General features: G+C 39.3%; 1 protein-coding gene and 1 long non-coding RNA gene across 5 annotated transcripts; both read left to right on the top strand.

Annotated features, from left to right (window-relative positions):
* The first annotated feature begins 2171 nt into the window (after window positions 1-2171).
* fgf13b (fibroblast growth factor 13b) lies at window positions 2172-19556 on the top strand. The gene is made up of 5 exons (XM_014985930.2): window positions 2172-3167; window positions 3572-3682; window positions 8987-9090; window positions 10241-10439; window positions 17540-19556. Exons 1-5 carry the CDS (start codon window positions 2966-2968, stop codon window positions 17677-17679), a joined length of 756 nt encoding a protein of 251 aa, XP_014841416.1. The 5' UTR covers window positions 2172-2965; the 3' UTR covers window positions 17680-19556.
* LOC148155467 (uncharacterized) lies at window positions 14059-16454 on the top strand. Of its 4 annotated transcripts, none has more exons than XR_015765332.1 (6): window positions 14059-14287; window positions 15313-15401; window positions 15491-15608; window positions 15791-15858; window positions 15929-16048; window positions 16147-16454. It is a non-coding gene; the product is annotated as an uncharacterized LOC148155467 (long non-coding RNA). The 4 variants fall into 4 exon arrangements; XR_015765333.1 differs by having other exon boundaries at window positions 15292-15401; window positions 15933-16048; XR_015765331.1 differs by having other exon boundaries at window positions 15292-15401.
* Window positions 19557-19986: the final 430 nt, after the last annotated feature.

Here is a 19986-nt window from a genome sequence, read left to right as displayed (position 1 = left end):
GACCAAAACCCCCCAAACCAGATGTATCCTATGTTTAAATTGGTTAGGAAACATTAGTTGTTTCCAAATTTGGATGTGAAACTAAACTGAAAATTTATTCAGTTCACTTTTCCAATTAAAAGACTTATAACTTTAACTTAACACTCTATTGCCTGTCTCTTTTCTCAACTCGAAATTCTTTCCCACAGATTGTGAGACTTGTTATAAGACAAGTCTCACAATCTGTTCTTAATAATTTCCAGCATCTGTTTCTTAAAAGAACAACATGCACTGTTTTCTATTTTGCCACCCAACCCTCGACCAGGGTTAGCGGGCATCAGACTGTGCGCCCCCTTTTTGATCACCTCCTCTTCGTCTTTTGGGTTTCTTGCTCTGCTCCATCCTAGCTGCATCCGGTTAGAACAGCTGTGCATTTGTTTTCCTGCGGGGGCCGCCTGAAGGCAGCAGGCATGCGTGAAGTGGCTCATTGCTGCTCTGTGCTCGTCTCCACTCAAGTGCTAATGCAAAGGAAATGTCTAGAAAAATGACACACCTCGTCTAATCTGAACTGTTCACTCTGTTATTAACCTCCTCCTCGAGCTGCTGCCTTCCAGCCATGGTGAACCACCGCAAGGCAGTCAGAGGCCCCTCCTCTTTGTTTTAGTATTATCCAGTGGTCTGCTTATTTTTTTTAAACGAACAAATGTACACTGCCATCAAAAACAGACTGGGTAATGAAGTGTGGATTTTCAATGCAGGATTTCACTGAATTCATAAGATTTTAAAAAATGAGAATGAAAAAAAGCTATTCAGATTTTTGTGTATTTTGGTCAATGACATCAGAAGAGGTATTGCAGTTGGCATTAGGTTCAACTTTATGTGTTTAATTCAGAAAACTCCAATTCATAGTTCAAACTTATTTGGATAGAGCTGCGGATGATTTTCAGTGCTTGAGTTTGCATGAATCTGCTTATGATCATTTTTCCATTTTTCTATCTGAGGGTTAAGTTTTTATTCCTGAAGAACCTTAGTAGTGAAATCTGGCCATCCTGTTCGTCTTCACAAACTTTACCTGCAGGGTTTATTTCGTGACCAGGATCAAGTGAAAACATGTATTTATACATACATTTGTCTCAGTTAAGCACATCATCAGGTAGATAAATGAATGTTAAATAAATGACGTTAAACAGTCAGAATTCATTTATTTAGGCTCTGAAACTGCAGACCTGTTCACCCTTTTAAGTTGTTGCTTCTATTGAAATATTTTGGTGCTCTTTGTTGGTAGATGATGGTAGATAGTTGTGTGGTCTGTGACGAAGCCGGCCAAGAAGAAAAGTTTTTGATTCACTGTTGTGATAATGTTCAAATCGTTACATGAGATCCTGGCTGAAATGATCAGATCCTGCAATTGAATGAAATGATCTTTCTGCAGTATGGCTGGCCTCCGCCACAGCTATGGGGTGGAGGACTCCATCATCTGAGCTGCTGCTCTTCTGCATCAAAAGAAATTAACTACATATCCCAAAGGTAGCTAGAAAGTGCTCCTGGGCAGAATAAATGGACTCAGGAAGCTTTTAGCTTTTACGTGTTTATTAACAAGATAAATGTTTTTTTTATTTGAACTAATGGTCACTGACCACTGTCCAGGGTGCACCTCCCCTCTTGTCCAGTGCGCCCCCTGCCTCCTCACTGCCCTGCAAACATATAGATGAAAAATGGACAGATGGCCGCTGATCAGAGCCAATTATAGGAAATAGATTTATAGATTTCAATCTCTGGCTGAGTGGTGTGTTTGTTTTCCATGATTCCTCAGTTTTCTTTATTTTAAAAGTGCCTTCACATTTATATTATTTCTCATCCAGTCCATCTCTTTTCTTTTCTTTCACCCATCCTTCACTTTTTAATCCTTTTTGAGGGTTTATTTTTGCTTCTTTCTCACTCAGTCACATTCAATATCTAATTTTCTCCCTCAACCCCTCCTCTTCTATTATTCCTCCTCTCATTCATTCACGCTCGCCTCTCCCTCCTCTTTTTTTCTTGTATATTCTCCTCCTCCTATATTACACCCACTCCCTCCTTCCCAAGTGCCCCCCACCCCCTCCTCCCCTTCCCTCTGTCTATTCCTGCCTATCACACATCAGTGCAACATGTAAATATCATGCCACGTGGGGTGCAGGGCTACAGGTGTCCTATATCTGACTGAGCTTCCAGAACCCCCTCCCCACCTGCACCCACTGCTCCCTGTATGCATGCACACCCCCTCCACCCCTCTGCTCATCGCTCCTCATCCTCTGAGCGGGCTGGGCTGCAGCAGTTTTATGAACGGCACGGCAGCAGCATCATGATCCCCTTTCCGCCGATCGCGCCCCGAGTTGTTTCATTGATAAACATTGCGGCTGCTGCATTTCTGTCACGGACAGCGTCGAGGAGTGGAGCGTCTCCGTGGAGAGGAGCAGAAGAAGAGGAGCAGAGACGGCAGCAGCTGCAGTGATCATCAACAACAACAGCCGGCGCCGATCACACCAGTTCAGAAGCTGTTGATTCGCCACTTGGACGCGGAGTGGATCTTTACGCAGCCTCTGCTCTCCTTCCACACTCTCTTGGGACATTTGGAAAAAAAAAAAAAAATCACCTGAGGGGATAGTGAGACAGCTTTTGCCACTCAAGACCCCCCCCCACCCCCCCCCCCCCCCCCCCAGGGGGATGGGAGGCGGCGTCGTTAAGGTTCAGGCGCTGGAGCATTTCTGCACCTACTTCCATGAGGCGCCCGGACGCTCCGATGGAGGATTCTGGATGTTTTCCCCTGAAAAAGCCCCTCGGCAATCTGCGAGCCTCCATCGGCCGGGCGTGTGATGCGAACTGAGTCGTGGGTGGCGTAGAACCCCTCACTTTTTAACACGTACATACACACCCCTACCGGCTTGTTCGCGAACAGTTCTTCCAGCCGGGACGCACAGCCTCGCTTCACGCCGCCGGGTTGAGCAGCATGTCCCGGGCAGCGGCGATCGCCAGCTCCCTGATCCGCCAGAAGCGGCAGGCGAGAGAGCGGGAGAAGGCGAACGCCTGCCGCGGCAGCAGCAGTCCGAGCAACAGCAAGGGCGCCAACGACAAGCCGAGCAAGCTGAATGTGTTCTCTCGAGTCAAATTGTTTGGATCGAGGAAGAAGAGGAAGAGAAGGCGACCACCAGGTTTGAGGGAGGGAAGGGGAGCGAAAGAACCAGCCATCAAAAATCTTCATCAACATCATCATCATCCAACACCATTTTTCTTCATCGCCAAGGCAGGCTCACCTCTTCTTCATTTGTCCCCATCATATAGACCGCTGTTGGGCTGTTGAGGTTGCAATGTACAGGTTGCGTTTAATTAGCCATTTATTTCGGCCCACGGTGGAGTCCTGTAGCAGCAGGTGTCTGCAAACATCACGCAAAGCAGAAAACTGCTGCTCTGTCATGTGACATCACTTCATATCCATCTGGTTTTAATACAAGCAGCAAAGACTGGAGATGCAAACACTTCCTGCTTCTTGGAGAGTCCTGACTTTGGCATAAGCAAGTGCATTTTAATGCATTTCTTCTCCTCTTTTCTCTTTCAGAGCCCCAGCTAAAGGGCATTGTGACCAGGCTCTCCAGCCGCCAGGGCTTCCAGCTGCAGATGCAGCAGGACGGCACCGTCGATGGAACCAAGGATGAGGACAGCACCTATGGTAAGGCTGGATCCCGTTTCACCCCCAGGCTGGTTTACCGGTGCTGCTGCTTCTCACCAAGCAAGAGAAGCAGAATAAAATAGTGTAGAACTTCTCTAAAACATATTTTGTAGATACAAAAACAGGACATGAAGAGAAATTTATAGTTGACACAATGAAGCAGTGTTTGAAAAGTAGTACGCTTATTATTTTGTTACAACTACATACCAAGTAGAATACAATTTCAGTACATTAGCTACTAGATATAAATGCGTTAAGATGCATGTATTTTCTTCTCAAGCATTCAAATAATTGCAGTGTGACTGATAACTACTTACATAACATTACATACATATGTTTACGTAACTGAAGTTAGTGAGAAATGATTGTGGTTGTTGAAGCATTTTTGAGTGAAATATTTTAACTACTTCCTAAATTAACTGCCGGGGGAGACGGGATGTAGGATAACTGTCATTTCATATTGCAAACATCCTGATGCATTATAAAACAATCTAAATACATTTTAAAAATGTAAAAGTAGATATTTATTTTCACTGTGGCACATTTGGTTGTTTTATTTGACTTTTTGTTTTCTTTAACTCGCACAGAGTGCTCTATGACTGAAAACGGTTCACATAACAGGCGCTCACAGGGAGTCATATTTCTTTACATTGCAGAAATAGTTCTTGAAGTGTTGTCTCATTTCTCAGTTGGACATTCTGACCTCTGTCTGAATTAATTAGTTTCTGTGCTTTTTATCCTTGTTGAATCTAGTTTAGTCTTTATTGCTAACCTTAACATTTTGGGACAAAACTATTGCCTGTTTTTTGCATTAGGTGGAAGACAATTCTGGGTTTTTCACTTATTGATGTCATGGATACTCTTACCTGGTAGCTGTAAGGAACTGTGGTAATCTTTTGACACAGGAATATAAAGTTGTTATCTTGTAATACTCTATAATGCTGAGGAGAGCATGCAGGTATTAATTAAAAGAGGCCAGAGATTGGAGTCTTTAGCGACGCCGTTTGTTATCTTTTGCTAAATGAAAGCAGCAAAGCATTTCACCCATTTCCAACAAACAAAATAATTTCCTACCAGTCATTAAACATCCAAACCAGAAACTGAAACATCAGTTTTAAGTAGAAATAAAATTATTATTATTATTTTGGCATTCATCTGTCTGCTGTTTGTCCATCCAGTCATCCACTCATATTTACCTAAAGGTTTAGCTAAATATGACTGGAAACTCTGACATTTGAATCTTAAAAAGCTAGATACTCCCAACATTGAGACTCAGCTACAGTAGGTTCAAATTCAAACTCTTGCTTCAATAAAACACTTTCAAATACTGTAATTTACTTTCGCTTTGAGAGTCAAGAATTGTTCAAACACATATCCTCTATTTTGTGCTCTCCCTAGTGATAAGGTGGGTTTAACTTCACAGAATTGAAGAGTATTTCATCATGGCAAAGGTTTGGTATCTAGCAATGACTGATTAAATGTCGCCCCTTTATAAGCACTTTGGGGTTCGCCTCTACCTCTGGTTAAATCCAATTTAAAGATAAACGTCACAGTGTGCAAAGGCGTTTGATCCTGAACATTTAATTCAGGCAGTCACTCAACAACATGTCAAGTGCTCATTTAATTAGTAAGATGGAGCACGTTTTTTCCTCCAAATGTCAGGTGACAGCGCTGTCTGTGGAATCTGTCCGTGCCGGCTGGTTAAATGAATTGATTAAACATCAACAGAAAACATTGTGCGGTTTTCCAATTTCAGAAATAATGACGGATATGAGGATAAAAGATCTCCTTCATCTCTTTTGTTGTACTTTCCCCTTCACTTAATTGTATATATCCTTAAACCCCCCCCCAAAAAAACCCAACTTAGATTTATACAAATCATTTAAATTTTGTTGGTGTTTTTAAGATAACAGTCTTCTTGTGCACAGTTGATTTCGGCAGCATCTTGCAGTAATCATCTGCTTCTCCAGCTGCCAGCTACTGAGCACAAAGCAAAACACATAAAAGTGTTTTCTTTAATTAAATGATTACATGCAGCATACATCATGTAAACGCCTACATGAACCTGGTCACCCATGTCGGGGGTTTGGAAAGATAATCCCTGTAATCCAAGTCTCCAAACAGCCACAGTCATTAAAAAGAACATGGTTGGCTGATTGACTGTAATTAAATAAAGGCTCGACACACAAAACGGGGACAAATCACCACATCCCTTCCATGGCTTCTCAGTCTACTGTAGTGACTTTTCCATATTAATGGAAATGGAAAACAACGACCGCCGGCGGTATTTATAGTGCCTGTTAGAAGTTTAGCTGGACTCATCTGGGATATGAATATCAAATTATTTGGGGACTTTTAATATAACATTTGACCAAGTTGAAGTGATTATACAGCAGAGAGCGTCAATGAATAGGAAGGAATAGGCGATCTTTCTATTCCACACAAGGTCGAAACTATTCATACAAGCTCAAATATTATGATCTGTCCTTAGTTAGTTTCCTGCCATAGACCATACTCAACAGAAGAATCCCCACTTTTCTGATACGTCGTTCCTGTTGCTTTATCCATTCCAAAACTATTTATGCTGTATGTTTGTTTGGTTCATAGTTTAAATCATTTAGTTTTCATGTCATGTAAAAATGTATACTTTGGAGGTCATCCTTCTTTGTTACTTCACCCACTTAAAAGCCTTGCATTGATTCCTCAGTTTTTCCCGTTCTTGTGGATAAATCCCTTTTGCCAGAATAATTTTGGATTGTTCTTGTGGGCAGCTACAAATTTAGTTTGTGCTTATTTGAGCAGTTCTCCTTTCTTGGTCAGCATCCCATCAGTCCAGGTTGATATAAGGCTGACTTCACCGTGGATGCTGGTGTTCCAGTACCTCCCAGTTTTATAATGGGTTGGAGACTCTGTCGATCCTGGGTTGTCCTTAAACATAATCAACTATCTTCTCCTGAAAGGCCTCCTCAAATCATGTTAAAGAGAATGGGCTATTTTTAAAGCCATGCTGATGCAGGGAAAATAACCAGTTTAAAATGAGTTCTATCTAGAGTAGCCAAATATTCAGCCATGTTTACAGCAAAGACCTGATGGAGATTAACATGTTGGAGGTGCACATTGAGGAAGGACACTGAACCAAATACTAGCAGGAATGTATAAATCAATTTGATTTTATCCATGTGTGTCACTTTGATCAGGTGCCACTGAAATGAAAACTTGTGTTACATTCAGTCTTATGCACCGGATTGTTGTTTTTAAAGTGTCATCGGTTCTCTGAAGAAAGAGCATTTTAAATATGTATGAAAACTGTATGTAAACTTCTGGCATGTTATTTTCTGCTCACATTTTCAATCTTACTGCACTCCATCTGAATTTTTTTTTTTCAGTCATATGCTATCTCCTGTGCTGAAAACGTATCACAACATCAAATAAGACAGAATGGTTTGCAGCTGTAAGGTTTCAGATTTCCCAAACAAGATAACAAGCTACCCAAAGTATAGTTATCTTATCTAATGGAGAACTGAGTAAACAATGCAGCCAGGCTTTGTATTTTTCAGTAACTAGCTTTATTTACTACTATTACTATTACTGTTCTCCTTCAGTATCAATGCAAATCTGTGAATTGCAACTAGCATGACTTTATTGACATGCTTCAACTATAACCATTCACTAATCTCGATTACTAAGCTACAGGATCTGAATGCATTCAGCTGAACTGTAATAGTAATTGGCTGTATTGATTTTAAAATGACCTGAGTTGAATGAACTGCATGTGTTTGAAATTTAGTCTGACTTTCTACACTCTGATTTGTGACTGAGCTGCACCCAAACAAAAAAAACTGAAGACATTTGGCACTTTTATTGTTATTATACATCTTCCAATGTGCCCTGAGATTTCATTTGCTGAGTATTGGCTGCATCCCAGCTCTCTCTTGCATTTTGCTTTGACGCTAAACCTAAACATTTCTACAGACCTATCGCACCTCCCACACACCAGCAGCACTCCCTTGCAGAAGCAGCCCCTTACTCTGAACGATAGCAGTGGCGCTACAGCAATCTCCTTAGAAGTGGCTCAAAGCACGTAAAGAGCTTGTGGTGTTTTGTTGTTCCCACAAAGTTTCTAAAATACCCATATAATTGCCCCCCCACCTCTAATCCTCATTTCTGGTACCAAGCAGAAAAGAGACACCTCGAATGCTCATAAATATATAGGCACATACTCAATAACAGGTGGGAGTTTGTAACATTATGGCTGAATGGTGTTCATTGACATGGATGATTTCCCCGTGGAATCACCCCGCACCCATTTCAGAGTTAAAGCTCTCGCCCCCAAAATGTGTCTTGAATTGTTTTAAGAATAATTATGGGTTATAGTTGGGAAAATTTCAACAGATGGGAATAAGCACCCACATTAAAATAAAGCCAGAGACTTCTTCTAGTATTCAACTGAATTGTTCTGCAGTCGCTTACATCATGTCTAAAACGGCTTTTAAATGACATTGTGCTGGAGAAAAATTAACGACTTTTGGTTTGGTGCTGCTGATGGATAAACGTTAGATTATTAAAATTACTTTTCAACCAATATCTGTGATGTCTCAGCTTTTAAACTGCTGACTTTTCTTGAGTTCAAATGTGTTACCTTTGACTGATTATTGCAATGTAGTGCATATGAAGAAGAAAAATAACATATGTATTTATTTATTTTTTTTATCAATTAAAATCTGAAAAATGTGGCCTATGTTTATATTCCGTCCCCTGAGTTGAGACTTTGAAACAGCAATCTGTTGCTTTCACAGCTGCAAAGTCCTTTGTGTCTCAACCAGCTTTTTCACAGACTTTTTCGTCCACGCTTTACCAAATAGCTCAGGCTCAGTCAGATTGCATCAGGAGAATCTTTAAACACACATTTTCCAGTCGTACCACATGCAGTTTCCCAACCTGATGTAGCTCTGAACTTCTACTCCACTTTTGGAGTGGATGTAATGTGACACCATCTAAAAGAGTTCAAGGTCCAAGACCTGGTACCCAATGCTTAACATGAATATTTTTTCTCTCTTGTTTAAAACGATGTTTTGCAAATTTTGCTGACATTTCCTACCTTTTTCCTTGCAGACAGTATATTGTGCAGGAAGCTAAATTGTTTATGCCATTGTTTGTGCCTGACTGAACTTTTAAAATTGCTTCTCTGTGGCAAAATGGAAGTGTCATTATGTCAGTGATATTGATGAGGATCATTCTCTGTTTTCCTCCCTCTGAACATCCATTTGTTTTCTCTCTGTGAACGTGTTGTTTGTTTGTGTGCAGCCCTGTTCAACCTGATCCCTGTGGGGCTCCGTGTCGTCGCTATCCAGGGCGTCCAGACCAAACTCTACCTGGCAATGAACAACGAAGGCTTCGTCTACACATCGGTAGGTCACTAAAAACGGCGCCGTTATGACTAATATGATAGATTTCTGTCATGTTGACTAATGAAGCAAAAGCTTCCACCGAGAGAACACTCATTATTGCGCTCTCGTCACATCGACACCTTTAACGACACGCCATCTGAGCCTCACTTATCCATCTCCGATTTCTTCTGCTCGCCCTCCTGTTTTTGTTGTTGCCTTTGGTCATTCTTGATGAAAAAGATTTCTCCTGAAATTTGTCCTCATGTCGTTTCCAAATTGACATGCACACACACACAAAAACCCGGCGCTGCTGCATTTATTTAATCAGACAGGCCAGAAGGTTGGAGTTGGCTGCAGGGCTGCGCTTCGAGCACCTCGTTTTAGCTCTTCAGCTCTGGTGGTGGGTGGTGTGGAAGCAATAACAACAAGAACCAACAAAAATAACACACACAAACACTCTCTCACACACACACACTCACTTCTGGCAATCTGTACAAGCAAAGCTACAAGACCAAGTGATGAAAACTAACAAAGAGGAAATAAAAAAAAAAAAAAAAACGATGCCCACCTCCGTCTTTGCAATCACGTATACCACCACAATATCTGGTCCATCATATACGAGATGCTTTCTGCTGTTTTTCAAACCTCTGTCATAACACTGATATCACTTGTTCCATCTCCTGACTTGATATTAAAAAAAAACAACACAGCACGGCCCTCTGCTTTTCACACCAGGTCTGGCCAGACGTCACGCAGCTCAGGCCTAATCAACATTCTTGCTGTATTAACACATGTCAGTGAGAAACTGCATCCTTTCTGTATCTTCCTGTTTCCCTCAGCAACCTGGCCACCATCTTTCCCAGTGGGCTGGTTGGTATTCAAGGGAGTAGCTGGTTGCTATGGAGACACAGGAATAAGGAAATGCAAATGTCAGCTGTCCTAAGTTGGTGCAGCTCATTTCTTTGAGACCACGGCCCGGCCAAGATAATGATTCTAAGAGCGGAGCGCCTGATGGTTGAAAGGAGGGACTGATTAGAAAGTTTTGAAACAGAGCTGCTGTTACAAAACACACACATGCCCTATCTTCACTCTTCTCCTGCAGCTAATGCTCCCGAATTTTTGCATCTTTTCTGGGCAATTTCTTCTAACACGCCTCCCGTTCTGCTCTCAGGAACATTTCACCCCGGAGTGTAAGTTCAAGGAGTCTGTGTTTGAGAACTACTACGTCACATACTCGTCCATGATGTACAGACAGCAGCAGTCAGGCCGGGCGTGGTACCTGGGACTCAACAAGGAGGGAGCGATCATGAAGGGGAACCACGTGAAGAAGAACAAGGCTGCCGCACACTTCATACCGAAACCACTTAAAGGTAGGACTGAACCAACTCTTTAAAAGATGCTCTGCTTATTTGAAGGTTTATTATTTGATTTTAGAATCATCTATAAAAATTGTCAGTGAGGAGCTCACATAAACTGATGGTAAGAGGACACAGCATCCTCTGTGATTTTTAAGTTTTATCCCACCTATCAGAAGCTCAATGTCGTCCCGCTTCATCTGGTCCAAAACCATATTTGAAGTATATTTTGAAATGTTGTTCTGTTGAATCACTAAATTGTGGCTCATGTATCAAAGAATGTAGAGCCGATAACTGCAGGTGAAGCTGAAGATTTCCATCAGGGCAGTGATGCCAAATACAAATCAAAACTGGTTTCGGAAATGTTTGGTTTCTAGAATGGCTCCATCCTTCACACTGTTGAAAATTTATAGATATGATGGCATTCATACATTTTGGGTCTGTGGCAAAAGACAACCAATTATAGGGAGCTCAACCAATTAGGTTCCTAATATTGGGCAAATATTCTGCCCAATGGTTACAAAAAGAATGTGGTTTCTCCACAATTTGATATCTGCATTGAGTTTTACTTCTGGAGTAAAAAATGATACTTAAGGTAAATTGTGCTCCATCATTGTCTTCCTACTTATGTAGCACTGAAACAGACAAATTGTTTATTACAAACTAAGCCAGGGAGCAACAGATTCCATGGCCATGTTAGAACATTTTACAGTATGAGACTGTTGCTTTCACATACCATCTGCATCACACATTTCCCACTTCTACAGCATCTACACAACTGCTGCTATTAATATTGCTGCAAATATCCAGTAGTAATATTACAGAGTGATATGCAATACTTTACACACAGTCTGCACTAATGGACTTTCACTCACGTTGGTGTGCCTGATGCTTGAAACTAAAACTCACGCCGTGGCCCATTTTCTGATTAATTTTAAAAAAGACCATTGGATTGTGATGTCTTGATAAAAGCAACATATACCATCCTGACCATGAAATATATACGGGTCAGTTCTTGTTTTTAAAAACATTTAGTTTGTATTTCATCATTTAACACTGGAGAAAAAGTTCCTCCATACTGAGTGTTTGGTAAGCTTCTCACTATTGGCACTATTTTATACTATATTTACAAGTAAAAAAAATATATTATTATACATACTCTGCACAGTGGGGCAGCTATTGTTGCAATTTGTTTTAAATTCTCTGTTTTGTTGTCCTTTTGGTCATTTTTAGGCCCTCAATCTTAAAAATCTACACTATTTGTTAACAAAATGATGTAAAAGAGGCAGCTGTTCAGTCCTTGATTAAGAAGTGCTAAGCTAGCCACATGCTGGTGCATAAAAGCGAGAGAAGAAAAATCTGGTGAGCTGTTAGGTCACAATTCACACAGCTTAGAAGCAGAATCTGGAGTGGAAGAAAAATAACTCCCTTCGCTGTGGCCTTTGTGACTTTGCAGGACTTTTACAAAACATCCAAAGCTACTCAACACACCAAACAAATGGTGCGTTATAAACTTATAAATTATAAAATGAGCTTCTAACATCTGAAAACAAAGTTTTAATTAAGTCTTTTCTCCTTAAAGTCAATTTCCTCTGAACCTGCATTATTTTCAAGCTTTCTTTACTTTAATGTTTCAGCTGTATTGTATAGCACACTGTATGCTTTGTGCAGAGAATTAAAATAATAGAGCAATTTTTCACATTAATCTGCTGCTGTTCCTTTTAAGATAGCCCAAAGTCTGATTAAGGGAAACACACTTGATGTTTGCTCTGCTTTAATTCAATATGCAGCTTACTCAAGTGTAACATGGGAAAGCGTGATATTTTAGAAGACACACAAAGAACAGTAATTAACCTTTACATGGCCCGTTAGATGGCCTGCATTTAATATTTTGAATGTTCATGAACAAATGTGCTACAATGTTCACAGATATGAAGTGCATATAAGTAAATTTAGAAAATGCTGATTAACTATAAATCTGAACACGTTTTTATTTAAAAAAGAACCTAAAAATAATTAACACCTAAATGTTTGTTGGGAAAGATTGATAAAAGTGAATCATATTTACTTATTAATTTGTTTATTTATTTACATGTTCAAAATAGAAAATAAGTAAAACATCCTATGAAAAATAATTGAATCCTATTTTGTTTTTTAATTCTTAAGGACAACTTTTTTTTTAATAAAAAAAGTTTATTTGCATTTCAATCAACATTTTATCCTCTCATACACAGTTGAATAGCTCTGCCTCTGATTGCAAGATTGTTTCTTATGCACTTCTTGTTACTGTGCACTATTTTATTTTTATATTTGTATCATGTTCGAATAAAATTTCATTCATTCATTCATTCATATGTTGGACTAGAAAATCTGTTATCAATAATCTGTAAAAAAAAAAATTAATAAAAAAAAAAATCTCAATAATCTCAATAAAAAGGAGATTACTGAAAAAAACGGTGTCCCATTTTTGCATTAATTGCAGAGGTGTTTACGATCTGCTCTCTTTTATCTGACATTCAACGCCCTCATCAGTGACGGTGGAAAATCTCTGAGTCTGTTGAGGAAAACACACTTGGATATTTAATTGGATCTGCATTAAAGAAAAGCTTGGGGTTTTATCTTTTTCCACAGTGCAGATCACTTTTCATACTGATTCCCTGTATCCTTGTTTTCTTCTGATTAGCTTTTAATGGGATACATTTTGTTCAGATATTGTGTTTTGAGTATGTCAGTTGCTTTCTTTCTTTATTTTTGTTGTGTGTTCTTGTTTGTTTGCTTCCTGTCTTCTTTTAAGGAGCTTTTCTTAAATAAATAAGGCATTTTGTTTTGTAGCTTCCAATACCATGCTAAGTTAAATTGCTATTTAAATGTTTTTAAAAGCTCCAGTCTGCATTTTGATCATTTTTAGTTCAATATCCTTCATGCAGTTGAATAAGCAGAGAGTCATCTTACATTCCTTTCCTTTTCTTTGTTCTTTTTTCTTAATGCAGTGTAAAGTAACAGAAAATTCTTGCATAATATTTCATCACAAAGATCTCTGACCAGGTCAAAACTCATATAGTAGCAGTTGTCATTTGTGTGGACACAGTGAAGAACAATCACAATAGACACATATGTTGTAGACACATGTTTTGTTTGTTGCTCCAAATTTTAGAGGCAGTAAAAATGGAGCTCCTTCTCTACACTTGAATTATTTGCTCTAAGGAGTTTTATAATCCTTTTTCCATTGTCTTCGCCTGACAGCTTCTCTGTTTGGGCCCATGTTTCCTGTCAGTCAGCTGGCTGAAAATGCTCATCAAAGTCTGCGAGCGCTCTTTCTTCACTAAGAAATCATTCAGCACCATTCAGTTCTATTCATACAGCATCGATTCACAACAAACATCATCTCAAGGCGCTTTAGGAGATGAAGAGATCCAATTCATATATAGAAGCATATTCAGCAATCATATCATTTAGGTTCATCCAGATCATGCGCAGGCTATACTCTATTTAATAAAATGTTTTAAAATTTCATAAAAGTAAAAAAGATCTTTAAAATAATCATTCATGAAGTGTACTACACAGTAAAAAATGCTGGGTTATTTTCATAACCCAATTTCTGGGTTGAAGCTGTTGGGTCATAGGTTGGGTTAGTTTGACCAAATATTGGGTCAAAATTCATAACTCATGAGTTGGGTCAGAAATTTATCGGAAGTCTACATCTTGCACACTTCTGTTGGGCCAGGAGTTGGGTAGATTTACCCAAACGGTTGGGTTAAAGATGAAACTTGGAAGAAGCCACGCCCCTCTTCACAATCCTCCATTTTCAACATGACTGAGAACGTTGCATATCGGACTTCTCCTCTACTTTGAAATAAGACATGGTAAGTAAAAAGAAGATAAAGTTTCAACGTTAATAGAATTTTATACATAAATTGAATTTATTTCAAACATGTTTGATATTTATTTTTATGGTTATTTGAAATGTTTATTACGGTAGGTTGCTCTGACAAAGAGCTTCGGTGTTGCTACAACACGGATGTTGGGGAAAAATGGATGAAGGGGAAGGGCACAATTTGTCAAGTAAATTAAATTCAGTTTTTAATATAACCTCAATCATATTTGTTCGTAACTTAACATAGTCAAATTTTTAAAAATCGATTTAGTTTTAAAAGAAAAGGTAGTTGACGGTTTGTCCCCTGATTTTTGCAATATGCGCGCGCATCCTCAGCGGGCTGAGGCTACGTGTTCGAACACCAGCAGTAATGGCGGAGGAGAGCGAGCAGAGCTTTAATAATGTGGGTATATTATGCTTTTTGAAAATAAAATAACTTTTGCAAAGTTATTAGGCGATAAATTAGTTGTGTAAACCTGAATTATGCGCTCGGTTTATTAACATATAGCTTAATTACAAACATGCTCGGACGTGTTCGGACTTATCGCTTCCCTCCAGCCGCCGGCTCGTCTCGCCCGCTCCGTCAGTTGACCGGGCGGAGCGGCTCGTTAAGCCGAGAGAGAACGACCGTCTCCCGGCACATTGCTTTCAAACTCCCGCTGGTTTTCGGCAACGAATTAAAAGCAAAACTAATACAATATCTAATGTTAATGTTTGCTCATTTTATTATTATTGTTACTATTAATTACAAATACATTTATTTAAAGTTGGTGCTGAAAGTTATTCAGCACTAAGTTTGTGTTAAGTTTTACTTCTAAATTAAATTATATGTGTCATTTTATTTTATTAAGTGCTATATTTATTTTTAGGAACATAAAATTACTCTGAACATTTGAAATTGATGGCTAATTACAAGTTATTTGCAGTGGTGACAGCTATAAGATTTAATTCAGTCATTCTTAAAGTTTGATTTGTGATTTTCTTTTCTGATAGATTTTGTAATTTTACATCCAGGATCTTCAGGAGAATTAAGCGAAACCCAAACTCCTCGTTCTCAAGGAAGACATTCTGCATGACCAAGAACATGAGTCTGCTCCCTCAAGGTATTGAAGCTCAGAAGAAATGTTCTCTAAAATGTTTTCATGCTTTCTAGTTACTGCAACATTTTAACACTAGCTTATGTTTGATACAGAAGATGATGTAGTCCTGCAGCTGCTGCCAGTACCCCTTCCTGCTCCACCTTACTCATTTGGGAGAAGTTTCAGATCCATCAACCTGGAAATTCAGATGTTTTCATTGATATCCAGCCTGTAAGTCAACCTTCATCTCTGAATCATGCTCAAATTGTTTAAATAAGTGCATTACATTCAATAGTGAGGTTTTGTGTTAAACTAGAATCAGTCAGAAATTAGTTTTTGAGAATATATCCCTTTACCTTTAAATTCACTAATGGCCTGTTTTTTGTGTCTTCTCTCTCTTGTTCTCAATGAAGATCTTTTGTATGGCCAAGAAGAGAAAGGAGCGGCCGTCTTCTCAACAACATGAATTTTCTCCCTTAAGGTATTGAAGCTGAAGAGATGTTTATAAACTGTTAACATTTAACATTTTAACACAAGCTTATGTTTGCCAGACAGACAAGATGATGTAGCCCTGACGCTGCTGCCAGTACTCCTCCCTACTTACACATTTGGGAGAAGAGTTTCAGATCCATCAACCTGGAAGTTCAGAAGGTTTCATTGATATCCAGCCTGTAAGTCAACATTCATCTCTGAATCATGCTCAAATTGTTTGCTGTTTATATAAGTTCATCACTAATGGCCTGTTTTTTCTGTCTTCTCTCTCCATCAGGTTGGGACAAACCTGGTGGTGCATCTACAAAATGTGACAACCCGTATGTCCTCATGCAGGGAGACAGGCAAAATGCTAAAGTGTTGTTAAAAATGCTCCTTGTTTAATGGCTGAAAGGTTTACTTGTAGTTTGCTTTAAAACAGACTTTTTTTCATTAAATGTTTTCTAATGTGGAGTAACAGATACTTCTGGAGTTGTAGCCAAATGAATTGAAGTGATTTAACTACTTACATTTTGTAACTTTTGTAAATGAAATCTGCTGGCTCTATATATGTATCATGTGGAAATAAAAGAAGCTTTAAATTCATATGCCTTTTAATCCTTTTTTTATATAGTGAAATTTAAAATCATTTTTTTTAACCCAACTATAGTGGTGTAATAACCCTTGTGTTGGGTTATGAATTTCAACCCAATTTTGGGTCAATTTAAACAAGTCAATTTAACCCAACGTTTGGTTAGTTGCCATGACCCAATGTGCTGGGTCAAACCCTCAACCCAACCCAGTTGGGTTAAAACAACCCAGCGTTGGGTCGGTCCATATTTGACCCAGCGCTGGGTTACGTATTGGGTTATTTTTAACCCAGCAGTTTTTACTGTGTATGTAAATGTATATATGTGATTTATGTAATGCAAAATAAAACAGTGGAAGTCCATAGTTTTGGCCTGAGGTTCTAATCAATACCACTGTGCGATCAACAGATCCAATAACTATTTAATGACTAACACTACTGCCAGTAATGGACCCTCACTGAGCTAAGGACCTCCATGTTTAGCATTTGCTTGCTTGTCTGACTCGCAAACGCTCCTGATTTGTTTGGATGCCTGCATCTGTACGCAGCAGGCAGCAGCTTCTAATGGCGAAGCTCTAAAAGTAAGTCAAGTACCTCTAAAAAGCTCTTTGACTTGCCAGATGCGCCAGGTTAGCGCAAGAGTGGTAAATTTCCCTTGGGAATCAGCAGAGAGCAAAACAAAGCTGAGAACGAAGTGGCTATTGGATTTGCATTCATTAAATGGACGCAAACCTGACTCAAAACAAATGCTGGGGCTGTTTCTAATCTGCTTGTTTGTTACTGAGTGACTGTTAACTAATTGATTCTTTAATTAAATTATTGTTCCTTTGTTAATTTCCTTTATTATTCCCAATTAATGACAGGAAGTCCTAAGTTTCTGCACTCGCACATATTGAACAGCTCAAAACGATCATTAAGGAGGAGCTGAAGCACGCTAAATGCGCCGACTGAACAAGGCCGCACACGTGTGTATTCGGCTCAAGGTGTAAAGTGCTCTGAGTGGTCGATAAGACCAGAAGAGGGTTATGTAAATGCATTTACCATATCAAACCTGAGTGGTTCTCTAACTATATTAATAATTCATGTGTGTCTGTTTGCGTAGTGGCCATGTACAGGGAGCCCTCCCTCCATGACCTGACAGAACTGTCACGTTCCGGCAGCGGCACGCCGACCAAGAGCCGCAGCGCTTCAGCCCTGCTCAACGGCGGACGGAAGACACCCAGCAACGACGACCTGTCCTAGCCTCTCCACTTCCTCTCTGACGCGTTCAAACCCAAGCACTCATCCCAACAGGAACAAACACTCACCCACAAACACACAAATCTCAGGCCAACATCCCCATTACTTCTGAGAGGGAGGAGAAGATGAGGTCAAACACAGAGAAGAGAGAGTTCTTCGTCTTCTCAGAGCCCACTGTGACTGACTGTGATGTACATAAATCAAGGACAATCAACCCTTTTTGGCTCTGCTGCCCCCGGCGACGGGAACGCGACTTGAGGACCGCTTCTGTCCAACATTAAAAAGATACAACAGAGGAGGGAGAGCGACAAGGAAGGGACAGACGAGTACAGTCAGTCACAAAGTATACGTTCAGCAGACTGTTACAGAGAACCAAAGAGTTAAAGTGTTACCTATCCTGGTATAAAAAGGGGCCAGAGAGTTACATGGAGTTTCAAAAGTGAGGAGGGCAGTCTTTATTTACAGGTGCATATTGATAAATTACAGGTTTAAAGGGTTTTTTTTCCCCAGTAATACAATTCAAAAAGCGAAACTTGTATATTAAACTGATTCTTTACACAAATTTATATATTTTTAGGATTTAATTTAGTCAATGTAGATGATTATGACTTACAGCTTACATAAAAGTCTGAAAATTCAATTTCTCAGTAAACTAGGATATTACATAAAACTAATTAGAAAGGATTTTAACAGGTATCCCTTGTTCTTTTCCTTCCACTCAGTTTTCCAGTATGCTTGAATAAAGCAAACAGCTTCTTTAACAATGACTTTTTATTTCTTTCCTTCCTTGTGGAAGGCGTCAGTCACTGTCTACTGGATAACTGTGGAGTCTACAGTCATTGTGTAAGCCATATATACACACATGGCATAAAAACATTTTTTTTTTTGGTCTGTCTGTGAACTCTTCTATAACAAAAACCTATAAATTGTTATTGATGAAGAACATTGCTGTTCAAAATGCTGTATCCAAGCAGTTGGAAGGTTGAGTGGAAGAAAAAAGGTGTAGATGAGAAATCCTGATTGTGCAATTGGGATAACCAATCAGTTTCATGCAATGTCTTAGTTGTGGGAACAGCTGAATTTTGGGATTTCTTAAGCTGTAAGAAATATTTCACCATATTTGCAATGAATCTATATCAGTTTCACTTTATGACTTGAATTGCTTGAATGGATGAATTATTGAAATGCACCTGTATGCTACTGTACGCTATGTTTACACGCAGCTCATGGGGTTAAGTCATATTTTCAAAAATGATGGACGTATTCCTTGTAAAATTATAAGGATTTATTTGTTTGCATGCACGTGCGCCTCTGTGTATGCGTGCGTGTGTGTATGAGTGTGTGTGCGCGCGCGAGAGAAAGCTGTGTTTGCAGTAGGTGTGTGTGAGCGCGCACGCATGTGTCTTCTACCTTTTTAAGATCTGTTGTATCAGACGAACCTCCTGAGGGCTTCAGCAGGTCACATATAAGGTTTACTGTATATGCTTCCATGCTCACTTCTTACGGGCGACGCTGTTGTTTATCTTTCCGTTGATAGCTGTCGTCCCTTGCTGTTTGTTTGTTTGTTTGTTGTTGCATGGAAGCTCGTGGACCTCTGCTCAGTAGCAGCATGCTGAAGGTCCCCCAGGCCTTTTTCCCCCTCTGGGTCTTACATGTTAACGACCACAAGAAAACACTAGTGAGCCAATAGTGTGATACCAGAACACTAGTGAACCAATGTGAGGGTGTTAGAACACTTCTGGACCAATAGTATTGCACCAGAACATGTGTGGACCAATGGTGTTGAACCAGAACTTTGGTAAACCAATGGGAGCACAGATTATCTTCATATTTTGGTTCCTGCTGTGCACAAACTAGAAATGCACTAAATAAACTTTGTAAAGAAGCAAAGTGACTGGTTTTGTGTATTTTTCATGCACATCTATGTAACTTAAATATTGTTAGTCATTATAATAATACATTCCTACTTATATTTAAAGGGACATACACCTCATTTGTATTCAAGATAATGATTTATGTAAAGTTTTACCAAGCTGTACTCATAATAATAATAATAATAATAATAATAATAATAATAATAATAATACAGCTATTCAATTAAAATGGGTTTTGCAAAATGAGGAGCAGGTCCATAAGAACCTCTCAGGTTCATATTTGAAAGATGTTAATTTAAATAAACATCCCCAAAAATGTTTAGTTAAATGTCTCTTACCAAAGCCACACTTTTTGTAACAATCATTGAGGTCCTTTCATAAATCTGGTTGGATATTTCTAATCAGAAATGAAAACATTTAATTTAAGTATGTTGGT

Source organism: Poecilia mexicana, unplaced genomic scaffold (genome assembly GCF_051168715.1).
Source record: "Poecilia mexicana isolate PSO_F unplaced genomic scaffold, ASM5116871v1 scaffold_14, whole genome shotgun sequence".
Classification (NCBI taxonomy): Eukaryota; Metazoa; Chordata; class Actinopteri; order Cyprinodontiformes; family Poeciliidae; genus Poecilia; species Poecilia mexicana.
Note: the sequence above shows the minus strand (reverse complement) of the source record. Positions and strands in the feature narration are given on the sequence as shown.

What these genes read in the sequence shown, in the direction of transcription:
- fgf13b (XM_014985930.2), top strand. Translation starts at nt 2,966, where the DNA reads ATGTCCCGGGCAGCGGCGATCGCCAGCTCCCTGATCCGCCAGAAGCGG. An exon ending in GGATGAGGACAGCACCTATG is followed by an intron (nt 3,683 to 8,986) that starts GTAAGGCTGGAT and finishes GTTTGTGTGCAG; the next exon opens with CCCTGTTCAACCTGATCCCT. An exon ending in CATACCGAAACCACTTAAAG is followed by an intron (nt 10,440 to 17,539) that starts GTAGGACTGAAC and finishes CTGTTTGCGTAG; the next exon opens with TGGCCATGTACAGGGAGCCC.